Source organism: Taeniopygia guttata, chromosome 31, assembly GCF_048771995.1.
Source record: "Taeniopygia guttata chromosome 31, bTaeGut7.mat, whole genome shotgun sequence".
Taxonomy (NCBI): Eukaryota; Metazoa; Chordata; class Aves; order Passeriformes; family Estrildidae; genus Taeniopygia; species Taeniopygia guttata.
In genome coordinates this window covers 2,302,064-2,327,975 of record NC_133056.1, presented here as the reverse complement: position 1 = coordinate 2,327,975, position 25,912 = coordinate 2,302,064, and the positions used below count along the sequence as shown (strand labels likewise).

Sequence of the window (25,912 nt, the reverse complement as noted above, 5' to 3'; positions counted from 1 at the left end):
AGCTGGAGCCCGGCGGAGTCGCGGTTAATAAACGATTTTTATTTTTTGCCATTTCCACCCCGGTTCGCCTCCCGTTAATTCGCCATTAAAGTGCTGCAAAGGGAACAGGTTTCGCTTTCCTGGGGTTGGTTTTTTTATTATTTTATAAATTTTTCATTTATTTAAACTTTCCCCCCCCCCAAAAAAAAAATATCCTCATAAACAAAACTTTATTTTTTTTTTTTTAATCCCGGGACGCCTGACGCACCTTTGGACTTTGGGGCTGAACAAGAGAGAAACGGGCGCTTTTATCAAATTATGGTACAAAGGATGTAACAAATAAACACAAAAACAACCATAAAACAGCTAAAAAAATTAAAAATGGAAATAAAGCTGAGGGAAAAGCTCGGGAGTGGCTCCGGGCTGGCTCCGTTCCCCCGGAGTCATTCGAGCTCCGGGTCTTGTGCCTCGGATTCCATTTCCCACTCTCCGTTCCAGAGGTCAGAGTTGTGTTTTTTTGGTTTGTTTTTATTAATAAATCCACTTTTTCTGCTTTGATTTTATTAACAAACCTGTGATTTTGGTGTATTTTTATTAGTAAATCCAGGCTTTGGGTTTATTTTAGTAATACATTCATGAGTTTTGTTTATTTTATTAATAAATCAATTTTTTCTTGTTTATTCTGCTCAATAAGAACGTATTTTTTTGTTTATTCTGCTCAATAAATCCTTTTTTTTGTTGTTTATTTCTTTGGATAAATCCATTTAATTTTATTTTTAAATAGATCTCCTTTTCTTTGGTTTATTTCCTTAACAGATATAATTTTATCTCTGTTAATTATTTTATTTAATTCATTTTTATCTTACTTTCTTTAATAAATCTTTTATTAATGGATCCACATTTTTACTTCGGGTCTTTTTTTAGTAATTCCATTTCATTTGCTTTCTTTCTTTGGTAATTCCACTTCTTTTGCTTCGTTTTTTTTCTAATATATCCACCTTTCTGGTTAGATTTTATTAAATAAATCCACAGTTTTGGTTGTTTTTTTAAACAAAAAAATCCACAGCTTTGGTTAAATTTCTTGCACAAACCAAAAAGCCAAAATTTTTGAATAAATCCATTGACCCAACAGATCCTTCAGCCCCGCAAAAAAAAAAAAAAAAAAAAAAGGCCAAAAAAATAAAAAAGGTGGAAATGAAGGGGGCAAAAAACAACAAAAAAGACAGAAAAAAAAAACACACACACAAAAAAAAAAAAGACAAAAAGAAAAAAGTAAAAAAAAAAAAGATTAAAAAAAAATTCATTTCCACGAACCAAACACTGAAAATATTTGGGAGGATGGGGGTGGGGAGGAGGCAGGAAAAAAACCCCAATAAAAATACAAAAAAAAAAAAAAAAAAAAAAAAAAGGATTAATGGGGAAAGAAGAAGTGAAGCTGTCGGCACAAGGGGGGACCCCAAAATCCGAGGGGGAGGGACCCCCAGCCCCTCCCCCGCTCTGTACACGCGGGGGTCCCTCCGTGCCGGCCTATGTACAAAACCCCCGGGGTCACCCCCTGAGCCCGGGGTCACCCCCTGACCGCCCCGGGGTCACTCCTGACCGCTCCGGTCACTCCTTGCGTTTGGCCACCGCCAGCTCCAGGCTGGGCAGGCGGAGCCCGGCGCGGGCGACGCCCTCGGAGGACGAGGCCGAGCCCAGGCGGGATTTGGGGGACCCCGGCTCCCCGTCCTCGTCGCCGGCCGTCACCTCGTAGCAGCCCTTGGCCTTGGAGCCGATGCCCCCGAAGGTCCCGAATTTGCTCTTGGGCTGCCTGCCGGCGTCCGGCTCGGCCGCGTGGTCATCGCTGAAGGACGACGAGCGCGGCCGCGGCTTCTTGCTGCGGAACAGCGAGAATTTCGCCTTGGCCGCCGGCGCCTCCGCCTCCGCCTCGCCCTCGGCCGGACCCAGGCTGGCCTTGGAGCTCTTGAGGTCGCCCTTGGAGCCGGACACCGAGCCCGACGCCTCGGGGCAGCCCGCGGTGCCGCCGCCGCCGCGCCCCTTCTGCTTGGAGAAGTTGAATTTGGGCATCTTGAGCTTGGATTTCTTCAGCCTCGCCTCGGCCTCGTCCGGCTCCGGCTCAGCCACGTCAGCGCCGGGGAAGTCGACGTCCACCCCGACCTCGCGGCCCTTGGCCTCGGGCTCGGAGAAGACGAATTTTGGCATCCGCAGCTTGGGGAAGGAGACTTTGACCTGGCCGCCCTCGGCGCACAGCTTGGAGGCGTGGAAGGTTCCGGAACCGGTGCTGACCGACGGCGGCGACACCTCGGCCCCGCCTTTGACCTTCGGCCCCTTCACGTTGATGTTCAATCCCGAGCCGGACGCTTCCAGGGCCGGAGCCTCCAGGTGGACGCCCACCCCTCCATGAGGAGCTTCCGCGCTGACCTTTGACCCTTTGATGTCACCGGCCACGTCCACATTTGGTCCTTTCAGCCTCAGGTCAACGTCCGGTGCGGAGAATTTCAGCCCTTTCAGTTCCGCCTCGGCGCCTTCCAGCCCCAAACCGGAGCCCTTCAGCCCCGCCTTGACCTGGGGGCCCTCCAGAGCGACCCCCGCGTCCCCCCCGTCCACGCTGGGGCTGGAGATGCTGAACTGGGGCAGCTTCAGGGACGGCAGCTTGATGGTGCCCCCCAAAATTTCGAAGCCAGAGTCGTCTGCCGGCGCCTGGGGGGATTTGACGCCGACGTCTCCTTTCAACTTTGGTCCTTTCACGTTGACATCCAAATCTGGTCCGGAGACGTCCAGCGAGGGCCCCTGGAGGTCCAGGGTGGCCCCCGGGGACTGGACGGAGCAGGGGACGCCGCCCTTGACCTCCAGCGCCGGGGACGTCACCGTGGGCAGCTTCACCTTCCCACCGAGGCCACCGAGGTCCAGGCCAAGGCCGGGCCCTTCCGCGGAGCCCGAAATGTCCAAATCTCCCTTTAATTTTGGTCCTTTCAGGTTCCCCTCCAGCTCGGGACTGGAGATTTGGGGCCCTTTGAGCTTCACCTCCACGTCCGAGCTCACGTCCGGCATTTCCAGCCCCAAACCCGTTTTGCCCCCTTTGGGCCATCCCAGCTTCACTTCGGGACCTTCCAGTTGTGCTCCGGCAACGCCAACTTCACCTTTTAGCTTTGGTCCTTTCACGCCGACGTCGACGTCCAGCGCCGTGGCTGAGGGGACGGCGACATCGATCCCGGGCCCCTTCAGGTCCCCCCCGATTTTCACGTCCCCCGCGCCCACCTGGACCCCGGGGAGTTTGAACTTTGGGCTCTTCAGGCTCACGTCAGGACCTTCAACATCCGCGTTGAGGCTCGGGCCCTTGAGGTCGCCCTTGACCTCCAGCTCGCCCTCGATTTTCGGGATCCCCACCGAGGCCTCCCCGCGGAATTTGTGTGATTTGAGGTCAAATTCAACGTCTGGGAAGGAGATCTTCCCAAACATGGGTTTCTTGCCTTTGGGGGACTTCATGGCGGCGCTGCCGCTGACGGCGACGTCAGGGCCGGCGACGTTGAGCTCCGCATCCAGCTCGGCCCCCGCCGCGTTCACGTCGAACGCCCCCTTCTTCCCCTTCACTTTGGGGCCACTCATGTGGATTTTGGGCATCTTGAACTTGCTCTTCTTCCCCTTCCCGGCCTCAGGGGACTCCACGTTCAAGTCCGCCTCAGGTAAATCCAGCTCCGCCTTGGGGCTTTTCATTCCGAACCCAAATTTGGACTTTTTAAACTTGGGAGCTTTGATGTTGGCTTCTGGGGCCTCGACGCTCAGGTCGGGGCATTCAACATCAACTTCGGGACCTTTGACCCCGAATTCGGGGCCTTTGAGGTCGACCTCGGGGCCTTTCAGGTGACCTTCCACCTTTGGGGTGGAAATGTCAAAGCCGCCCTTGGTTTTGTGGCCTTTCAGGTTCAAATCTATCTCAGGCATGGAGATTTTGGGGACATTCACGTGCATTTCAGGCATTTTCAGTTTAGGACCTTTCACTTTGCCCTCCAGACCCTCAGCGTTGACCTCTGGAAGGCTGAGATCAACCTTGGGGCCCGACAGATCCACCTCGGCCTTTGGCAAGTTGATGTCCACGTCAGGAGCTTCGCCCTTAAAGCCAAATTTGGGCATTTTCATTTTGGGCAGCTTCACTTTTCCCTCCAGACCATCGACGTCGACTGCCGGGCCCTCGATGTCGACTTTGGGGCCTTTGATGTCTATCTCGGGGCCCTTCAGACCCCCCTCGACCTTGGGGCCGTGCAGGTCAGCGTCACCTTTGACCTTCAGGCCCTTCAGGTTCAGGTCGATGTCGGGCATGGAGATCTGGGGCGTCTTGACGTGAATTTCGGGCATCTTGACCTTGGGCCCTTCCAAGGTCACGTCCGGCGCCTGAATGTCCACCTTGGGTCCCTTGAGGTCAACATCTGGGCACTGCAGGTTCCCTTCCAGCTTGGGGACGGAGACATCGATGTCCCCCTTGACCTTGGGGCCCTTGAGGTTAAAGTCAACGTCGGGCATGGAGATCTTGGGGGCCTTGATGTGCATCTCGGGCATCTTGAATTTGGGCCCTTTGATCTTCCCCTCCGGCCCCTCAATGTCCACACTCGGCATCTCCACGTCCACCTTGGGGCCGGACACATCCAGGTCTCCTTTTGGCAGGTTCACGTCCACCTCGGGGCCTTCTCCCTTCAGCCCAAATTTGGGCATCTTGAATTTGGGCAGCTTGAATTTCCCCTCAGGGCCGTGAATGTCCACATCGGGTGCCTCAATGTCCACTTTGGGGCCTTTGATGTCCAGTTCAGGCCCCTTCAGGTCCCCTTCCAGCTTGGGGACAGAGACATCGACATCCCCCTTGACCTTGGGGCCCTTCAGGCTGAAGTCGACGTCGGGCATGGAGATCTTGGGGGCCTTGATGTGCATCTCGGGCATCTTGAACTTGGGACCTTTGATCTTCCCCTCGGGCCCTTCCAGCTCAACATCAGGGAGATCAACATCGACTTTGGGGCCTTTGAGGTCAATTTCGGGACCCTTCAGGTCTCCCTCAACCTTTGGAAGGGAGACATCAACGTCCCCCTTCAGTTTGGGGCCTTTGAGGTTGAAGTCGACGTCGGGCATGGAGATCTTGGGGGCCTTGATGTGCATCTCGGGCATGGAAAATTTGGGACCTTTGGCTTTCGCATCCACGCTCAGCTCAGGAGCCTCCACGTCCACGCTGGGGCCCGAAATGGAGACGTCGCCCTTGGGGAGGGTCAGGTCCGCGTCCACCCCCTCCCCTTTGAACCCGGGCATGGAGAATTTCGGCATCTTGAACTTGGGCAGTTTGAATTTGCCCTCTGGGCTATCAACGGTGACGTCGGGGGCGGAGATGTTGACCTCGGGACCTTTCAGCTCTCCTTCCACACTGGGCAGGGACACGTCCACGTCACCTTTGACCTTGGGGCCTTTCAGGTTCAGGTCGATGTCGGGCATGGAGATTTTGGGGGCCTTGATGTGCATCTCGGGCATCTTGAACTTGGGACCTTTGATCTTCCCCTCTGGGAGATCCACGTCCACCTCTGGACCTTCAATGTCCACCTTGGGACCGGACACATCCAGGTTTCCTGTCGGGAGGTTCACGTCCACCTCGGGACCTTCTGCCTTCACCCCGGGCATCCCAAATTTGGGCATCTTGAATTTGGGGAACTTTATTTTCCCTTCTGGGCCGTGAATGTCCACGTCAGGTGCCTCAATGTCCACTTTGGGTCCCTTGAGGTCGACATCTGGGCACTGCAGGTTCCCCTCCAGCTTGGGCACAGAGACATCGACATCCCCCTTGACCTTGGGCCCCTTCAGGTTCAGATCGAAGTCGGGCATGGAGATCTTGGGGGCCTTGATGTGCATCTCGGGCATCTTGAACTTGGGACCTTTGATCTTCCCCTCAGGACCTTCCAGCTCAACATCGGGGAGATCAACATCGACTTTGGGGGCTTTGATGTCCAGTTCTGGGCCCTTCAGGTCACCTTCCACTTTTGGAAGGGAAACATCCACATCACCCTTCAGCTTGGGGCCCTTCAGGTTCAGGTCGATGTCGGGCATGGAGATCTTGGGCATGTTAAAGTGCATCTCGGGCATCTTGAACTTGGGGCCCTTCACCTTCCCCTCTGGGAGATCCACGTCCACCTCTGGACCTTCAATGTCCACCTTAGGGCCGGACACATCCAGGTTTCCTGTCGGGAGGTTCACGTCCACCTCGGGGCCTTCTGCCTTCACTCCGGGCATCCCAAATTTGGGCATCTTGAACTTGGGCATCTTGAATTTCCCCTCGGGGCCATGAATGTCCACGTCTGGCACATCAACGTCCACCTTGGGGCCCTTGATGTCAATTTCGGGGCCTTTCAGGTCCCCTTCCAGTTTTGGAGCAGAGACATCGACATCCCCCTTCACTTTGGGGCCTTTTAGGTTGAAGTCGATGTCGGGCATGGAGATCTTGGGGGCCTTGATGTGCATCTCGGGCATCTTGAACTTGGGACCTTTGATCTTCCCTTCGGGACCTTCCAGGTCAACATCAGGGAGGTCGACATCAACTTTGGGGCCTTTGATGTCCAGTTCTGGGCCCTTCAGGTCACCCTCCAGGCTGGGGACAGAGACATCAACATCTCCTTTTAATTTGGGGCCCTTCAGGTTGAGATCGAAGTCAGGCATGGAGATCTTGGGGGCCTTGAAGTGCATCTCAGGCATCTTGAACTTGGGGCCTTTGATCTTCCCTTCGGGGCCCTCAACTTGAACATCTGGCGCAGAAACATCGAATTCGGGGCCTTTCACATCCACCTTTGGCCCCTTCAGTTCCCCTTCCATGCTCGGCAGAGACACGTCCACGTCTCCCTTCACTTTGGGCCCCTTCAGGTTCAGATCGAAGTCGGGCATGGAGATCTTGGGGGCCTTGATGTGCATCTCGGGCATCTTGAACTTGGGGCCTTTGATCTTCCCCTCGGGACCTTCCAACTCAACATCGGGGAGATCAACATCGACTTTGGGGGCTTTGATGTCCAGTTCAGGCCCCTTCAGGTCCCCTTCCACCTTGGGAAGGGAAACATCAACATCCCCCTTCACTTTGGGACCCTTCAGGTTCAGGTCGATGTCGGGCATGGAGATCTTGGGCATGTTAAGGTGCATCTCGGGCATCTTGAACTTGGGGCCCTTCACCTTCCCCTCTGGGAGATCCACGTCCACCTCTGGGCCTTCAATGTCCACCTTAGGGCCGGACACATCCAGGTTTCCTGTCGGGAGGTTCACGTCCACCTCGGGACCTTCTGCCTTCACCCCGGGCATCCCAAATTTGGGCATTTTGAATTTGGGCATCTTGAATTTCCCCTCGGGGCCATGAATGTCCACGTCTGGCACATCAACGTCAACCTTGGGGCCCTTGATGTCCAGTTCAGGCCCCTTCAGGTCACCTTCCAGCTTGGGGATGGAGACATCGACGTCCCCCTTCACTTTGGGGCCTTTGAGGTTGAAGTCGACGTCGGGCATGGAGATCTTGGGGGCCTTGATGTGCATCTCGGGCATCTTGAACTTGGGACCTTTGATCTTCCCCTCTGGCCCTTCAATGTCCACCTCTGGACCTTCAATGTCCACTTTGGGGCCTTTGATGTCCATTTCCGGCAAGCTCAGGTCCCCTTCGATTTTTGGTGCGGACAGATCGACGTCCACCCCACCTTTGACCTTGGGACCTTTCAGGTTGAGGTCCAGGTCCGGCATAGAGAGGTTGGGAGCTTTGATGTTCATCTCGGGCATTTTAAATTTGGGGCCTTTGATTTTCCCTTTCGGACCTTCGACGTCGATGTCGGGAACTTCCACGTCCACCTTGGGTCCTTTCAGGTCCACCTGGGGCAGGGACACGTCCACGTCGCCCTTGACCTTGGGGCCCTTCAGGTTCAGGTCGATGTCGGGCATGGAGATCTTGGGAGCCTTGATGTTCATCTCAGGCATCTTGAACTTGGGCCCTTTGATCTTCCCCTCCGGCCCCTCAATGTCCAGTTCAGGACCCTCAATGTCCACTTTAGGCCCGGACACGTCCAGTTCTCCTGTTGGCAGGTTCACGTCCACCTCTGGCCCCTCCCCTTTAAACCCAGGAACACCAAATTTGGGCATTTTAAACTTGGGCATTTTGATTTTCCCCTCTGGGCCGTGAACGTCCACGTCGGGGGCCTCGATGTTGACCTTGGGGCCTTTGATGTCCACCTCAGGTCCTTTCAGCTCCCCTTCCACTTTGGGGGCGGACAGGTCAAGCTCCCCTTTCATTTTGTGCCCCTTCAGGTTCAGCTCCACATCCGGCATCGAGACTTTGGGTGAAGAAATGTTCAGAAAAGGCATTTTGAATTTGGAGCCTTTAGATTTTCCCTGGAGATCCAAATCCGGAGCTTGGACCTCAACCTTCGGGCCGGACAGCTCCACCTCAGGCTTTTTAAGCTTCACGTCCACCTCGGGGCTTTGAACTTTTGGGCCAGAAAAGCCAAACTTGGGAAGTTTAAACCTGGATTTTTTAGCTTTTCCATCCAGGTCAACCTTTGGCCCCTCCAGCTCAAGCTCTGGCCCCTTGATGTCCAGCTTGGGGCCTTTCAGCTCGCCCTCGACCTTGGGAAGAGAAGCGTCGAGGTCACCTTTCAGTTTGGGGCCTTTCAGGTTGAGGTCGATGTCGGGCATGGAGATCTTGGGGACGTTGAACTGCAGCTCCGGCTTCTTGAACTTGGGGCCCTTCAGTTTCCCTTCGGGGCCTTCAATCTCCAGCTCTGGGACAGAAACGTCCACCTTCGGACCCGAAATGTTGACCTCGGCCTCAGGGAGGTTCACGTCCACCTCGGGGCCTTCAACTTTTGGCCCAGAAAAGCCGAATTTGGGCATCTTGAACTTGGGCATTTTAATTTTACCTTCAGGGCCGTGAATGTCCATGTCAGGTGTTTCAATGTCCACTTTGGGGCCCTTGATGTCCAGTTCAGGCCCCTTCAGGTCACCCTCAAGTTTGGGGACGGAGACATCGACATCCCCCTTGACCTTGGGGCCCTTCAGGCTGAAATCGACGTCGGGCATGGAGATCTTGGGGGCCTTGATGTGCATCTCGGGCATCTTGAACTTGGGACCTTTGATCTTCCCCTCGGGCCCTTCCAGCTCAACATCGGGGAGATCAACATCGACTTTGGGGCCTTTGAGGTCAATTTCTGGACCCTTCAGGTCTCCCTCAACCTTTGGAAGGGAAACATCAACGTCCCCCTTCAGCTTGGGGCCTTTGAGGTTGAAGTCAACATCAGGCATGGAGATCTTGGGGGCCTTGATGTGCATCTCGGGCATCTTGAACTTGGGACCTTTGATCTTCCCCTCTGGCAACTCCACGTCCACCTCTGGACCTTCAATGTCCACCTTGGGACCGGACACATCCAGGTCTCCTTTTGGGAGGTTCACGTCCACCTCGGGACCTTCTGCCTTCACCCCGGGCATCCCAAATTTGGGCATCTTGAACTTGGGCATCTTGAATTTTCCCTCGGGGCCGTGAATGTCCACGTCTGGCACATCAACGTCCACCTTGGGGCCCTTGATGTCCAGTTCAGGCCCCTTCAGGTCACCTTCCAGCTTGGGGACAGAGACATCGACATCCCCCTTCAATTTGGGGCCTTTGAGGTTGAAGTCGACGTCGGGCATGGAGATCTTGGGGGCCTTGATGTGCATCTCGGGCATCTTGAACTTGGGACCTTTGATCTTCCCCTCGGGACCTTCCAGCTCAACATCGGGGAGATCAACATCGACTTTGGGGCCTTTGATGTTGATGTCAGGGGCTTTCAGGTCACCTTCGAGTTTGGGGACAGAAACATCCACATCCCCCTTCAGCTTGGGGCCTTTGAGGTTGAAGTCAACGTCGGGCATGGAGATCTTGGGCATGTTAAAGTGCATCTCGGGCATCTTGAACTTGGGACCTTTGATCTTCCCCTCTGGCAACTCCACGTCCACCTCTGGACCTTCAATGTCCACCTTAGGACCGGACACATCCAGGTTTCCTGTCGGGAGGTTCACATCCACCTCGGGACCTTCTGCCTTCACCCCGGGCATCCCAAATTTGGGCATTTTGAATTTGGGGAACTTTATTTTCCCTTCTGGGCCGTGAATGTCCACGTCTGGCACATCAACGTCCACCTTGGGGCCCTTGATGTCCAGTTCAGGCCCCTTCAGGTCACCCTCCAGCTTTGGAAGGGACACGTCCACGTCGCCCTTGAGCTTGGGGCCCTTCAGGCTGAAATCGACATCAGGCATGGAGATCTTGGGGGCCTTGATGTGCATCTCGGGCATCTTGAACTTGGGACCTTTGATCTTCCCCTCGGGACACTCCAGCTCAACATCAGGGGGATTGAGATCAACTTTGGGGCCTTTGATGTCCAGTTCTGGACCCTTCAGGTCACCTTCCACTTTGGGAAGGGAAACATCAACATCACCCTTCAGTTTGGGGCCCTTCAGATTCAGGTCGATGTCGGGCATGGAGATCTTGGGGGCCTTGATGTGCATCTCGGGCATCTTGAATTTGGGCCCTTTGATCTTCCCCTCCGGCCCCTCAATGTCCACACTCGGCATCTCCACGTCCACCTTGGGACCGGACACATCCAGGTCTCCTGTTGGCAGGTTCACGTCCACCTCGGGGCCTTCTCCCTTCAGCCCAAATTTGGGCATCTTGAATTTGGGCAGCTTGAATTTCCCCTCAGGGCCGTGAATGTCCACATCGGGTGCCTCAATGTCCACTTTGGGGCCTTTGATGTCCAGCTCAGGCCCCTTCAGGTCCCCTTCCATCTTGGGGACAGAGACATCGACGTCCCCCTTGACCTTGGGGCCCTTCAGGCTGAAGTCGACATCGGGCATGGAGATCTTGGGGGCCTTGATGTGCATCTCGGGCATCTTGAACTTGGGGCCTTTGATCTTCCCCTCGGGACCTTCCAGCTCAACATCGGGGAGATCAACATCGACTTTGGGGCCCTTGAGGTCAATTTCGGGACCCTTCAGGTCTCCCTCAAGCTTTGGAGCAGAGACATCGACCTCCCCCTTCAGTTTGGGGCCTTTCAGGTTCAGGTCGATGTCGGGCATGGAGATCTTGGGGGTTTTGAAGTGCATCTCGGGCATCTTGAACTTGGGGCCCTTCAGTTTCCCCTCAGGACACTCCAGGTCGACGTCGGGGAGGTCCACATCGACTTTGGGGCCTTTGATGTCCAGTTCAGGGCCCTTCAGGTCCCCTTCCAGCTTTGGAGCAGAGACATCGACATCCCCCTTTACTTTGGGGCCCTTCAGGTGGAGATCAAAGTCGGGCATGGAGATCTTTGGGGCCTTGAAGTGCATCTCGGGCATCTTGAACTTGGGACCTTTGATCTTCCCCTCAGGACATTCCAGCTCCACGTCGGGAACCTCCACGTCCACTTTTGGACCTTTCAGTGACACCTCCGGCCCTTTCAGGTCCCTTTCAAGCTTTGGCACAGACACATCGACGTCCCCTTTGACCTTGGGCCCCTTCAGGCTGAGATCGAAGTCGGGCATGGAGATCTTGGGGGCTTTGAAGTGCATCTCGGGCATCTTGAACTTGGGGCCCTTCACCTTCCCCTCTGGGAGATCCACGTCCACGTCAGGAGCTTCGATGTCCACCTTGGGGCCTTTGATGTCCACGTCTGGGCCCTTCAGGTCACCTTCCAGTTTGGGGGCGGAAATGTCCACGTCCCCCTTCAGTTTTGGGCCTTTCAGGTTGAGGTCAATGTCGGGCATGGAGATTTTGGGGGTTTTGAAGTGCATCTCGGGCATCTTGAACTTGGGGCCCTTCAGCTTCGCTTCGGGACACTCCAGGTCGACGTCGGGGAGGTCCACATCGACTTTGGGACCTTTGATGTTCACATCTGGGGCCTTCAAGTCTCCCTCAATTTTCGGGACGGACACGTCCACGTCTCCCTTCACTTTGGGGCCCTTCAGGTGGAGATCAAAGTCGGGCATGGAGATCTTGGGGGCCTTGATGTGCATCTCGGGCATCTTGAACTTGGGACCTTTGATCTTCCCCTCGGGGCCCTCCAGTTCGATGTCGGGGACATCCACATCCACTTTGGGTCCTTTCAACTCCAGATCCGGCACTTTCACATCACCTTCTATTTTTGGGGCAGACACGTCCACTTCTCCCTTCACTTTGGGACCTTTCAGGTTCAGGTCGACATCAGGCAGAGAAAATTTCGGTGCCTTGATGTTCATCTCTGGCATCTTGATCTTGGGTCCCTTCCACTTCCCCTCAGGACCTTCAACGTCCACGTCAGGAACGTCCACATCCAACTTCGGACCTTTAATGTTCACATCTGGACCTTGCAGGTCACCCTCCAATTTGGGGACGGAGACATCCACACCACCCTTGACCTTGGGGCCCTTCAGGTTCAGGTCGATGTCGGGCATGGAGATCTTGGGGGCCTTGATGTGCATCTCGGGCATCTTGAATTTGGGCCCTTTGATCTTCCCCTCCGGCCCCTCAATGTCCACACTCGGCATCTCCACGTCCACCTTGGGGCCGGACACATCCAGGTCTCCTTTTGGCAGGTTCACGTCCACCTCGGGGCCTTCTCCCTTCAGCCCAAATTTGGGCATCTTGAATTTGGGCAGCTTGAATTTCCCCTCAGGGCCGTGAATGTCCACATCGGGTGCCTCAATGTCCACTTTGGGGCCTTTGATGTCCAGCTCAGGCCCCTTCAGGTCCCCTTCCAGCTTGGGGACAGAGACATCGACATCCCCCTTGACCTTGGGGCCCTTCAGGTTCAGATCGAAGTCGGGCATGGAGATCTTGGGGGCCTTGATGTGCATCTCGGGCATCTTGAACTTGGGACCTTTGATCTTCCCCTCGGGCCCTTCCAGCTCAACATCGGGGAGATCAACATCGACTTTGGGGCCTTTGATGTCCAGTTCTGGGCCCTTCAGGTCACCTTCCACTTTTGGAAGGGAAACATCCACATCCCCCTTCACTTTGGGGCCCTTCAGGTTCAGGTCGATGTCGGGCATGGAGATCTTGGGCATGTTAAAGTGCATCTCGGGCATCTTGAACTTGGGGCCCTTCACCTTCCCCTCTGGGAGATCCACGTCCACCTCTGGACATTCAATGTCCACCTTGGGGCCACTCACATCCAGGTTTCCTGTCGGGAGGTTCACGTCCACCTCGGGGCCTTCTCCCTTCAGCCCAAATTTGGGCATCTTGAACTTGGGCATCTTGAATTTCCCCTCGGGGCCATGAATGTCCACGTCTGGCACATCAACGTCCACCTTGGGGCCCTTGATGTCAATTTCGGGGCCTTTCAGGTCCCCTTCCAGTTTTGGAGCAGAGACATCGACGTCCCCCTTCACTTTGGGGCCTTTGAGGTTGAAGTCGACGTCGGGCATGGAGATCTTGGGGGCCTTGATGTGCATCTCGGGCATCTTGAACTTGGGACCTTTGATCTTCCCCTCTGGCAACTCCACATCCACCTCTGGACCTTCAATGTCCACCTTGGGGCCGGACACATCCAGGTCTCCTTTTGGGAGGTTCACGTCCACCTCGGGACCTTCTGCCTTCACCCCGGGCATCCCAAATTTGGGCATCTTGAACTTGGGCATCTTGAATTTCCCCTCGGGGCCATGAATGTCAACATCAGGTGCCTCAATGTCCATCTTGGGGCCCTTGAGGTCAATTTCTGAACCCTTCAGGTCACCCTCGAGCTTAGGGACAGAGACATCGACATCTCCCTTCACTTTGGGGCCCTTCAGGTTCAGGTCGATGTCGGGCATGGAGATCTTGGGCATGTTAAAGTGCATCTCGGGCATCTTGAACTTGGGACCTTTGATCTTCCCCTCTGGGAGCTCCACATCCACCTCTGGGCCTTCAATGTCCACCTTGGGGCCACTCACATCCAGGTTTCCTGTCGGGAGGTTCACGTCCACCTCGGGACCTTCTGCCTTCACCCCGGGCATCCCAAATTTGGGCATTTTGAACTTGGGCATCTTGAACTTTCCCTCATGGCCATGAATGTCCACGTCTGGCACATCAACGTCCACCTTGGGGCCTTTGATGTCCAGCTCAGGCCCCTTCAGGTCACCCTCCAGCTTTGGAAGGGACACGTCCACATCACCCTTGACCTTGGGGCCTTTGAGGTTGATGTCCACGTCGGGCATGGAGATCTTCTGGGTCTTGATGTGCATCTCGGGCATCTTGAACTTGGGGCCTTTGATCTTCCCCTCGGGACCTTCCAAATCCACGCTGGGCACCTCCACGTCCACTTTCGGCCCTTTAACATCCACTTCTGGAGCTTTCAACTCACCTTCCACCTTGGGGAGGGACACGTCCACCTCTCCCTTCACTTTGTGTCCCTTCAGGTTCAAATCCACGTCCGGCATCGAGATTTTGGGGGATTTGATGTTCAGTTTCGGCATCCTGAATTTGTGGCCTTTCATCTTCCCTTCTGGACATTCCATGTCCACCTCGGGCACCTCAACATCCAACTTGGGACCTTCCACATCCAACTTGGGACCTTCCACATCCAACTTGGGACCTTTCACGTCGATTTTGGCACCTTCTACGTCCACTTTGGGGCCTTTCACGTCGATTTTCGGGCCCTTCAGCCCGGAAATTCTGGCGTCCCCTTTCAGTTTCGGGGCCTTCAAGCCCAGATCCACGTCCGGCATGGAGAGTTTTGGGCTCTGAACGTTGAGGTCGGGCATTTTGAACTTCAGACCTTTCCCTTTGAGCTCCGGCCCTTCCAGGTCCACGCTGGGGACGTCGATGTCCACCTTGGGGGCAGAAATGTCGACCTCCCCCTTCGGGAGCGTCACCTCCAGCTCGGGGCTCTCTCCCTTCACCCCAAATTTGGGCATTTTCATCTTGGGGAATTTCAGTTTGCCCTCGGGGCCTTGGACATCCAAATCTGGGGCTTCAACCTCGACTCTGGGGCCTTTGATCTCCACTCCGGGGGCTTTCAGCTCCCCTTCCAGTTTTGGGGTGGAAATGTCCAAATCTGCCTTGACTTTGGACCCTTTGAGGTTCAGGTCGATGTTGGGCATGGAGATCTGGGGGGTTTTGATGCCCACCTCGGGCACCTTCACCTTGGGGCCCTTGATGTCCACGCTCGGGACCTCGACGGCGACGCCGGGACCCGAAATGTCAACGCTGCCCTTGGGAAGGGCCACCTCCAGCTCGGGGCTCTCTCCCTTCACCCCAAATTTGGGCATTTTCAGCTTGGGGAACTTCAGTTTGCCCTCGGGGCCTTGGACGTCCAAATCTGGGGCTTCAACCTCCACCTTGGGGCCTTTGATGTCCAGTTCGGGGCCCTTCAAACCCGGCACGGACACGTCCAGGTCGCCGCTGGCCTTGGCACCGTTCAGGGTCAGGTCGACGTCCGGCACGGAGATTTTGGGGGCTTTGAGGTGCATTTCGGGCCCCTGGATGCCCAAACTTGGCGCCTCAACATCCACCTTGGGGCTGGACACCTCCACGCCGCCCTTGGGGAGGTTCACGTCCACCTCGGGACCTTCTGCTTTGACCCCAGGCATCCCAAATTTGGGCATTTTGAATTTGGGCATCTTGAATTTTCCCTCAGGGCCGTGAACATCCACTTCAGGTGCTTCAACGTCCACTCTGGGGCCCTTGATGTCCACGCTTGGAACGCTGACGTCCACCTTGGGGCCGGAGACCTCCACGCCCCCTTTGGGAAGGGTCACGTCGACGCTGGGGGTCTCTCCTTTCACCCCAAATTTGGGCATTTTCAGCTTGGGGAACTTCAGCTTGCCCTCGGGCCCCTGGATCTCCATTTCTGGGCTCCCAACCTCGACTTCGGGGCCTTTGATGTCCACGCCGGGGGTCTTCAGCTCCCCTTCCAGTTTTGGGGCAGAAACATCCAGATTTCCCTTCACTCCGGGCCCTTTGAGGCTCAGGCCGACGTCGGGCACAGAGATTTGGGGGGTCTTGACGCTCATCTCGGGCATCTTCACCGCGGGGCCTTTGATGCCCACTCCGGGCACCTCCACCCCGATCTGGGGCCCTTTAAGGTCCAGTTGAGGCCCCCTCAATTCGCCCTCCACGCTCGGCACGGACACGTCCACTCCTCCCTTCAGCCCCTTCAGGTCAACGTCCACCTCCACGCCCTTCAGGCCACGCCCTGGCCTGGCCACGTCCACCTCGGGACCCTTCACGTCCACCTTGGGGCAGAGTCCTTTCAGGTCCCCTTCCCCTCTGGGGCCCTTCAGGTTCAGGTTCACGTCCGACAGCGAAATTTGGGGCGTTTCCACCTTCTTGAAGGCGGGGCCTTTCCATTCTCCTTCCAGGGCCGCCTCGGGGACGGCCACGCCCTTGGGGACGTCCATGGTGGCGCCGTCGCCCTGGGCGGTGAATTTGGGGAAGGTCATGTGCGGGATTTTGATTTTCCCCTTGGCGCTGTCCGGGGCCGGGACCTCCACGCCGGGGACATCCGGTGCAGGGCAGGGGACCTTGGTGGCACCTTTGGCCGCCGCGTCCACCTGCGGCGCCGGGGCTTGGCCGGACGGGGAGGTGGAGCAGGTGACGTCCATCCCGGCGCCCACCTGCGGGGCCGCGGCTTCACCACCAGCCTGGAACCCGAATTTGGGGATTTTTAACGTCGGGATCTTGATTTTCCCCACGTCCACGGGTGGCGAGGAGCCGCTGACCTCTCCCTGCGGGCACGGAGCCCCGCCGGACACGTGGCCCTGCCCATCCAGCCCCGTGGCGTGGAATGACCCGTCAAGCTCTCCAAACTGTCCATTGGCCTCGATGCGGGGCGACCCCGGGAAGCCCTTCCAGCCCACGAGGGTTTTTCCAGTTTCTCCACCAGGAATTTGGCTCTGGGGCTGGAGGTGAAGCCCCTCAGGTGTCCCGGGCAGGTCCCCCAGCCCCGCTCGGACATCGGTGCCGGACGTCATGCCGAACTCCGGCGTGGGGATGCAGACATTGAAATCGGGGCCGCCGATGACGCCGAGGTCGCCGTCGTGGCTGGTGACATCCACGGTGTAGGCGGTGACCTTGCGGGTGACCGTGATGGTCCTGCTCTGCGTCCCGCCGGCCTCGGCCTCCGGCCCCTCCTCGGACCTGAGCCGCGGTTTGATCTTGGTGGTGTAGATGCGCTGGTACTCCTCGTCATCGCCGCTCTGCGGAGGAGACGGCGCTGGTGAGCGCTGGACGCTGCTTCCTCCCCATCCTCATCCTCGTCTCCATCGTCATCCCCATCCCCATCCTTGTCCCCGTCTTCGTTCTCATCTTTATTTTCATCCCCATCCTCATCCTCCTCCCCATCCTCATCTTCATCCCCATCCTCATCCTCATCCCCATCTTTGTCCTCATCCTCATCCTCAGCTTTGTTCTCATCCTTGTCCTTGTCCTTATTCTCATCCTTCTCTTTGTCCTCGTCTTCATCTTCATCCTTATTTTCATCCTCATCCTCAACTTTGTTCTCATCCTTATTTTCATCCCCATCCTCATCCTCATCCTCATCCTCATCCTCGTCCTCGTCCTTGTCCTCATTCTTATTTTCATCCTTATTTTCATCCTCATCTTCATCCCCATCCTCATCTTCATCCCCATCCTCATCCTCATCCCCACCTTTATCCTCATCCTCGTCCTCATATTTTTCTCATCCCCATCCTCATCCTCATCTTCGTCCTCATCCTCCCCCATCCTCCCCCTCACCTTCATCCTCATCTCCCCCCTCATCCCCATCCTCCCCCTCCTCCTCCTTCCTCCCGCTCCTCCTCCTCGCTCACCAGCACGACCTCGGGGCTGCCGGGCGCGGTGTCCGTCTGTCCGCAGCCGCGCCCGGCCAGCGGCGAGCGGTCACCGCGGCGCTGCAGCCGCAGCCCCACCGTGTGCTGGCCCATGCTCTGCAGCAGCTGCGCCGCCTCCCCCGACTGCAGCTTGTCGAAGTAGACGGTGGCGCTGACGATCTGATCCCCTGGGGACACGGGGGACAGCGGGTCAGGGGTCTGGGGTGGGGGGACACCGGCGGGGACCCCCCGTCCCTGCCCTGAGTGACCGCAGGGTCATCGCCCACGGGCACGGGGACGGTGAGGTGCCACCAAAACAACCCCAAAAATCCCATTTTGAGCCCCAAAATTCAGTGAAGAACCCCCTGTCCCACCCTGACCACAGGGTCATCGCTCACAGGCGTGGAGGCTGCGAGGTGCCACCAAAACAACCCCAAAAATCCCATTTTGAGCCCCAAAATTCAGTGAAGAGCCCCGTGTCCCCCCTGTGAGTGACCCCACCTTCCTGCACCACGCCCATGCGGGCGGCGGGCGAGTTCTGCTGCACGCGCCGCACGAAGACGCCGTCGTCGGTCTGGGCGATGGTGATGCCGTGGGAGCCGCTGCCCTGCCAGTTGGGCAGGAGGATCTCCCGCGTCTCCTCCTCGCGCTCCATCTGCGCCGGGACACGGGGCTGGGGTCAGCGTGGGGCTGGAAATGGGGCTGGGGTCAGTGTGGGGCTGGAAATGGGGCTGGGGTCAGTGTGGGGCTGGAAATGGGGCTGGGGGTCAGTGTGGGGCTGGACAGGGGGCTGGGGTCAGTGTGGGGCTGGAAATGGGGCTGGGGTCAGCATGGGGCTGGGGTCAGCGTGGGGCTGGAAATGGGGATGGGGGTCAGTGTGGGGCTGGAAATGGGGCTGGAAATGGGGCTGGGGTCAGCGTGGGGCTGGAAATGGGGCTGGAAATGGGGCTGGGGTCAGTGTGGGGCTGGACAGGGGTCAGGGGTCAGTGTGGGGCTGGAAATGGGGCTGGGGTCAGTGTGGGGCTGGAAATGGGGCTGGGGTCAGCATGGGGCTGGGGTCAGCGTGGGGCTGGAAATGGGGCTGGGGTCAGTGTGGGGCTGGAAATGGGGCTGGGGGTCAGTGTGGGGCTGGAAATGGGGCTGGGGTCAGTGTGGGGCTGGAAATGGGGCTGGGGTCAGTGTGGGGCCGCACAGGGGGATGGGGTCGGCGTGGGGCTGGAAATGGGGCTGGGGTCAGTGTGGGGCTGGACAGGGGTCAGGGGTCAGTGTGGGGCTGGAAATGGGGATGGGGTCAGTGTGGGGCTGGACAGGGGACAGGGGTCAGTGTGGGGCTGGAAATGGGGCTGAGGTCAGTGTGGGGCTGGAAATGGGGATGGGGGTCAGTGTGGGGCTGCACAGGGGGATGGGGGTCAGTGTGGGGCTGGAAATGGGGATGGGGGTCAGCGTGGGGCTGGAAATGGGGATGGGGGTCAGCGTGGGGCTGGAAATGGGGCTGGGGTCAGTGTGGGGCTGGAAATGGGGCCGGGGTCAGTGTGGGGCTGGGGGTCAGTGTGGGGCTGGGGGTCAGTGTGGGGCTGGAAATGGGGCCGGGGTCAGTGTGGGGCTGGACAGGGGTCAGGGGTCAGTGTGGGGCTGGAAATGGGGCTGGGGTCAGTGTGGGGCTGGGGGTCAGTGACCTCGGTGGGGTCCCGGTCCCGGTCCCGGTCCCGGCAGGAATTTTCGGCCTCGCTCGGGAACCTGCGGCAGCTCCTGGAGGGGACATCGGAGAGGGGGTGGGACACGGGGATACACCCGGGACATCGGGGACACCCCCGGGACACCCCCGGGACACCCCCGGGACCCCCCCGGGACCCCCCCGGGACACCCCAGGGACACCCCGGTGACCTGTCCCCTGTCCCCTCTCCCCTTCTGAAGTTTTGAGGGAATTTCTCCGTTTTCAGAGAATTTCGGTTCGGTATTTCTGGTTTTTTTTTTTTTTTTTTTTTTTGGGTCTTTTTTTTTTTTGGGTTTTTTTTTGGTCCTTCCCCTGCTCAAAACCCCCCCCCCCAAAAAAAACCCGGGGAGGGGACCCGGAAGGGGGGGTGGTGGCACCTTCGGGGGCGGTGGCACCTTCGGGGGTGGTGGCACCTTCGGGAGGGGGTGACACCTTTTGGGGGGGGTGGGTGGCAGCGGCCGCCCCCTCGGGGTGCCCCCCCCACCCCGGGGTGCCCCCCCCACCCCGGGGTGTCCCCCCCCGGCCCCGGGGTGTCCCCAAAGTGCCACCGCGGCCCCGGAAGGCTCTGGAAGGCTCCGCCGGTGGCGGCCGGACCGGTCGGTGACTCAGAGCGGGGCGGGGGACACGGGGGTGACTCAGACCGGGGGGGGGGACACCGGGGGGGACTCAGACCGGGGGGGGACACCGGGGGGGACTCAGAGCGGGGGGAGGGGCGCGAGCCCCGAAACCCGCCCAAAATTCGCCTTTTCCAGGAGTTCCCCGCATTTCCCACCGCCCCCCCCCCCCCCCCAATTTCCCCGAGGTCCCCTCGCGGCTCGGGGGGGGGGGGGGGTGACACGAACCACCCCCCCCCGGTGTCCCCGGTGTCCCCGCAGCAATGCCACCCCCCCCTCCCCCGCTGCGCTATTTTTGGGGTGCAAACCACGTGCCCGCTATCTTTAGCAGCCTGTCCCCCCCCCTCCGACCCCCCCGACCCCAAAAACCTCAGAGGGACGGGGGGGGTGGGGGATGAGGTGTCACCTCACCCCCCCACCCGGGGGGGGCACGGGGGGGGCAGCGGGGCGACCCCCGCCCTTGGGTGGCGTTTGGGGACACGGGGACGCTGATGGGGACCCCCCCCGGGTTCGGTTTTGGGATCCCCGGGCGCGGATTTGGGATCTCCGGGTTCGGTTTTGGGACTCCCGGGTTCGGCTTTGGGACCCCCGCGTTCAGTTTTGGGACCCCCGGGTTCGCTTTTGGGACCCCGGGTTCGGTTTTCGGACCCCCGGGTCCGTTTTTTCAGACCCCCGGGTTCGATTTTGGGACCCCCGGGTTCGGTTTTGGGACCCCCCGGTCCGTTTTTTGGGAGCCCCGGGTCCGGTTTTGGGACCCCCGGGTTCAGTTTTGGGATCCCCGGGTTCGGCTTTGGGATCCCCGGGTTCGGCTTTGGGACCCCTGGGTTCGGCTTTGGGACCCCCGGGCGCGGATTTGGGATCTCAGGGTTCGGTTTTGGGACCCCCAGGTTCAGTTTTGGGACCCCCGGGTTCGGTTTTGGAACCCCCGGGTTCGGATTTGGGACCCCCGGGTCCGGTTTTGGGACCCCCGGGCGCGGATTTGGGATCTCCGGGTTCGGTTTTGGGACGCCCACGTTCGGTTTTGGGACCCCCGGGTCCGGTTTTGGTACCCCCAGGTTCAGTTTTGGGACCCCCGGGTTCGGTTTTGGGATTCCCGGGTCCGGTTTTGGGATCCCCGGGTTCGGTTTTGGAACCCCCGGGTTCGGTTTTGGGACCCCCGGGTCCGGTTTTGGGACCCCCACGTTCGGTTTTGGGACCCCCGGGTCCGGTTTTGGGATCCCCCGGTCCGTTTTTTGGGATCCCCCCTCGGGTGCGATTTTGGGACCCCCCCTCGGGTGCCACTGCGTATTTGGGGGTGGGTCGGACCCCAAATCCGTGGGGGCGTCCGGGGGGCTGCGACCCCCCCCCGGGGCGGGGCCGGTGACGCGGGGCCCGGGAGGCTCCCGGGAAACGGCGAATCCCGGAAAACATTCCCAAAAAAACGGGGGAAAACGGGGCAAAAACGGCAGGAGCGGGACGAGGAGGAGGATGGGGAGGAGGAGGAGGAGGAGGAGGAGGAGGAGGAGGAGGAGGAGGAGGCGCAGCGGGCGCGGCCCCGCGGCCGGTACCGGTCGGACCGGCTGGAGCGAGAGTCCCGCGGGCGGCGGGGACCGCGCGGCTCCGGGAGGGTCCCGGACCGGTTCCACCGGGTCCTGCCCGGACGCTGCCCGCGGCCACGCGCGGTGGCGCCGCGACACTCCGGGGGTGTCCCCGGCCCCCCCCCCCCAAAATTGGGAGTCCCTCAAAAGGAGGGGGGGGGGGGAGGTGGGGAGGGGGCGCGCGGAGGAGCCGCCCTCGCCCCAAATCAAACTTGGGGGTCCCGGGGGGGGTTGGGGTCCCCCGGGGTGAGGGGGGGGTGTCCCCAAGGGGGGGGGGGGGTGTCCCCAAGGGGGGGGTGGGGGGGCAGAGGGGGAAGTGGCGCCCGGGAGCGGCCGCGCCCCAAAAACCGCAGGGGGAGGGGGGGGGAGAGGGGGGATCCCGCGCCCCCTCCCCCCTCCCCACCGACCCCTCCCTCGGGGGTGGGGGGGGGTGGGGGGGGATTTGGGGTTGGGAATCCCAAAATCAACCCCCCCCCCCCGCCAAAAGCGCCGCCCCCGCGCTGAAACCGGCGCTGCTGAGCGTTAATTACCGAACCCTCATTAACCCAGCGCCCACGCGCGGCCGCGCCCTCGCGGGATCCCGGGGATCCCCCGTCCCAAATTCGGCACCGGGACCCCCCCCTCGGGGTCCCCCCGGCCCGGGCGGGGCCCGGAGGTGGGGGGAGGGGGGGGAGCCGCGGCCCCGCCCCCACCGGGGACTCCCCGGGCGCGGCCGGAGGGGGGGGCGGGGGGGGCCACGCCCTGAGCGCGGTCGGGACCCCCGGGACCCCCCTGGGGCCGCCCCGCCCGGCTCGGGAGACCCCCGGGACCCCCCCCGAGCTCCCGGAGCCGCCCCGGAGCCGTCACGGGACACGCGTGGGTTTCCCCCCCCGCCACACCCCGCGGAGTTCGCGGCGCTCCCGGAGCCCCCCGGGATAAACGAACCCCGCCGGACCCCCGGGGGTCCCGGAGCCCCCCCGAGACCCTCAGCGGACCCCCCCCTGCACCCCCACGGCGCTGCCGGGACCGCCGGAACCCCCCGGGACACCCCCGGGACCGCCGGAACCCCCCGGGACAACCCTGGGCCACTCTCGGGACCACCGGGACCAACTCCCGGCGCTCCCGGAGCCCCCCGGGCCCGTCCCGGGACCACCGCGACCCCCGCTGTGCCGCCCGGGACTCCCTCGGACACTTCCCGACCCCCCCCGGCAACTCCCGGGACCACCAGAACCCCCCCGGGACCCCCCCGGGACCGTCCCCGGTCCCCCGCTCGCCCCTCCCGGCGGTCCCGGTGCCGTCCCGGTGCCGCCCCGGTCCCGTCCCGGTGCCGCCCCGGCGGTACCTGCGCGCTGCGGGCTCAGCGGCCGGGCCGGGCCATGCCCGGTGCCGGGTCCTGGCGGCGGTGCCGGTGCCGGTGCCGGCGGTCCCGGAGCGGCCCCGGCGGGTCCGTGCGGAGTGGCCGCGCCCGGGCGGGTCTCGGCTCTTGTAGGGCGGCGGAGCCTCCCCCGCCCCGCGGGGAGGGCCCGGCCCGGCCCGGCCCCGGGACAGGGAGCGGCCCGGGACAGCCCCGGAGCGGCAGCGGCCGCGGGAGCGGCCCCGGCGCGCCCGGCGCGGGGCACGGCCGCGGTTCGGCTGCGAGCGGGGCCGGGCCGGGCCGGGCCGGGGCGGTTCTGATCCCGGGCTGATCCCGGTTCTGGTCTCGGTTCTGATCCCGGGATGATCCCGGTTCTGGTCTCGGTTCTGGACCCGGGATGATCCCGGTTCTGATCCCGGGCTGATCCCGGTTCTGGTCTCGGTTCTGATCCCGGGATGATCCCGGTTCTGGTCTCGGTTCTGGACCCGGGATGATCCCGGTTCTGGTCTCGGTTCTGATCCCGGGATGATCCCGGTTCTGGTCTCGGTTCTGGACCCGGGATGATCCCGGTTCTGGTCTCGGTTCTGATCCCGGGATGATCCCGGTTCTGGTCTCGGTTCTGGACCCGGGATGATCCCGGTTCTGGTCTCGGTTCTGATCCCGGGATGATCCCGGTTCTGGTCTCGGTTCTGGACCCGGGATGATCCCGGTTCTGGTCTCGGTTCTGGACCCGGGATTATCCCGGTTCTGCTCTCGGTTCTGATCCCGGGTCTGGTCTCGGTTCTGATCCCGGTTCTGGTCTCGGTTCTGGGCCCGGTCTGATCCCGGTTCTGGTCTCGGTTCTGGGCCCGGTCTGATCCCGGATCTGGTCTCGGTTCTGGGCCCGAGCTGGTACCGGTCCGAGGCCGTTCTGGTCTCGGTTCTGAGCCCGGTTCTGATCCCGATTCTGGTCCCGCTTCTGGTTCCGGTTCTGGGCCTGGTCTGATCCCGGTTGTGGGCCCCGTTCTGGTCCCGGTTCTGGGTCCGGTCTGATCCCGGTCCTGGTCCCGATCCCGTCCCAGTTCCGAGCCTGGACCCTCTCCCGGGATGGTTCTGACCCCGATCCCGGTCCCGGTTCTGGTCCCAGCTCTGGTCCAATCCCGGTTCTGATCCCGGTCCCGGTTCCGGTCCCTTGTCCAATTCCGATCCCAGAATTCCAGTCCTGGTTCTGATCCGATCCCGGTCCCGGTTCCGGTCCCGGTCCAGCTTCAGTCGTGTTCCCGTTCCCGAGCTCATCCCGGTCCCGGTCCGGTTCCAGTCCCGGTCCCGGTCCCGGTTCCAGTCCCAGTCCCAGTCCCGATCCCGATCTCGGTTCCGGTCCCGGTTCCGGTTCCAATCCCGGTCCCGGTTCTGGTCTCAGTTCCAGTCCCGATCCCGGTTCCGGATCCGGTCCCGGTTCCGGTTCACAATCCCGGACCGGGACCCCCCCCAGGTGAGTCCCAAGCCCCGCCCCCCCCCGGTAACCCCGACCCCAAAAGTGACCCCGGACCCCCAAAAACCCCAAAAAATCCCAGAACTGGAACTGGGGGGGCACTGGGATGGACTGGGGGGCACTGGGGGGCACTGGGATGGACTGGGGGGCACTGGGATGGACTGGGATGGACTGGGGAGGCACTGGGGGGGTACTGGGATGGACTGGGGGGCACTGGGGGGGCACTGGGGACAGCCGGGACCCTCAGGTTCTCCTCCCAGTTTGGCCCAGTCCGTACTGGGAGCCGCAATCTTCCCAAAATCTGGGACTGTCCCCACCCCTGAGCCCCCAAATTCTCCCAAATCCCCCCAAATCCCCTGAAATTCTCACAAATTCCCTCAAAATTCTCCCAAATTCTCCCGAATTCCCTCATAATTTCCCCAAATTTCTCCCTAAATTCTCCCAAATTCTTCCAAATTCTCCCAAAGTTTTCCCCAAATTCCCCTTCCCGGTCCCTCATTCCCCGCCTGCGGTTCTGGGGCTGTTCCCGGTGGGACCGGGGCTGATTTGGGGCCGGTTTGGGTCCATTTGGGGCAGTTTTGGGTCCATTTGGGGCCGTTTTGGGTCCATTTGGGGCCTTTCCCGGTGGTACCGGGGCCAGTCCCGGGCCGATCCCGGTGCGGGTCTGGGACCGATCCCGGTGCGGTTCTGGGACCGATCTTGGTGCGGGTCTGGGGCCGCTCCCGGGCCCGATCTGGGGCCGTTCCGGGCCCGATCCCGGTGCGGTTCTGGGACCGATTCCGGGCCCGTTCTGGGACCAATCCCGGGGCCGTTCTGGGACCGATCCCGGTGCGGTTCTGTGCCCGATCCCGGTGCGGTTCTGGGACCAATCCCGGTGCGGTTCCGGGCCCGATCCCGGTGCGGTTCTGGGGCCGTTCCCGGGGCCGTTCTGGGCCCGATCCCGGTGCGGTTCTGGGACCGATTCCGGGCCCGTTCTGGGACCAATCCCGGGGCCGTTCTGGGACCGATCCCGGGGCCGTTCTGGGACCGATTCCGGGCCCGTTCTGGGACCGATCCCGGTGCGGTTCTGGGGCCGCTCCCGGGGCTGTTCCCGAACGGAACCGGGCCCGATCCCGGTGCGGTTCTGGGACCGCTCCCGGGGCCGCTCCCGGTGCGGTTCTGGGGCCGTTCCCGGGGCCGTTCCCGGGGCCGTTCCCGGGGCCGCTCCCGGGCCGCTCCCGGGGCCGTTCCCGGGCGGTCCCGGAGCCTCCGGTGCCAAATCCCGGCGCATTCCCGAGCGCTGCCTCATCCCCCCCGCCCGCCCCGCCCCTCCCGTGGCCCCGCGCCACGGCGGGGGGGGGGGGGGGGGGGGACACCGGGACACACCGGGATACACACCGGGACACACCGGGGGACACCGGGGACCACCGGGGGACACCGGGGACCCCCCCGGGGCGGCGGGAGGGGGAGGGGGGGGAGGGG

At 60.6% G+C, this 25,912-nt stretch overlaps 1 protein-coding gene across 1 annotated transcript; it reads right to left on the bottom strand.

Annotated features, from left to right (window-relative positions):
- Positions 1-18: 18 nt before the first annotated feature.
- Positions 19-23,116, bottom strand: AHNAK (AHNAK nucleoprotein). The gene is made up of 5 exons (XM_072920290.1): positions 22,969-23,116; positions 19,419-19,491; positions 18,244-18,397; positions 17,743-17,930; positions 19-17,130 (listed from the first exon to the last, which is right to left on the bottom strand). Exons 3-5 carry the CDS (start codon positions 18,395-18,397, stop codon positions 1,588-1,590), a joined length of 15,885 nt encoding a protein of 5,294 aa, XP_072776391.1. The 5' UTR covers positions 19,419-19,491; positions 22,969-23,116; the 3' UTR covers positions 19-1,587.
- Between the last annotated feature and the right edge of the window lie 2,796 nt (positions 23,117-25,912).

Coding starts and splice junctions, on each gene's coding strand:
- AHNAK (XM_072920290.1), bottom strand. CDS start 18,397: ATGGAGCGCGAGGAGGAGACGCGGGAGATCCTCCTGCCCAACTGGCAG. Junction 17,931..18,243: donor CATGGGCGTGGTGCAGGAAG/GTGGGGTCACTC, acceptor CCGTGTCCCCAG/GGGATCAGATCGTCAGCGCC. Junction 17,131..17,742: donor GCAGCCCCGAGGTCGTGCTG/GTGAGCGAGGAG, acceptor TCTCCTCCGCAG/AGCGGCGATGACGAGGAGTA.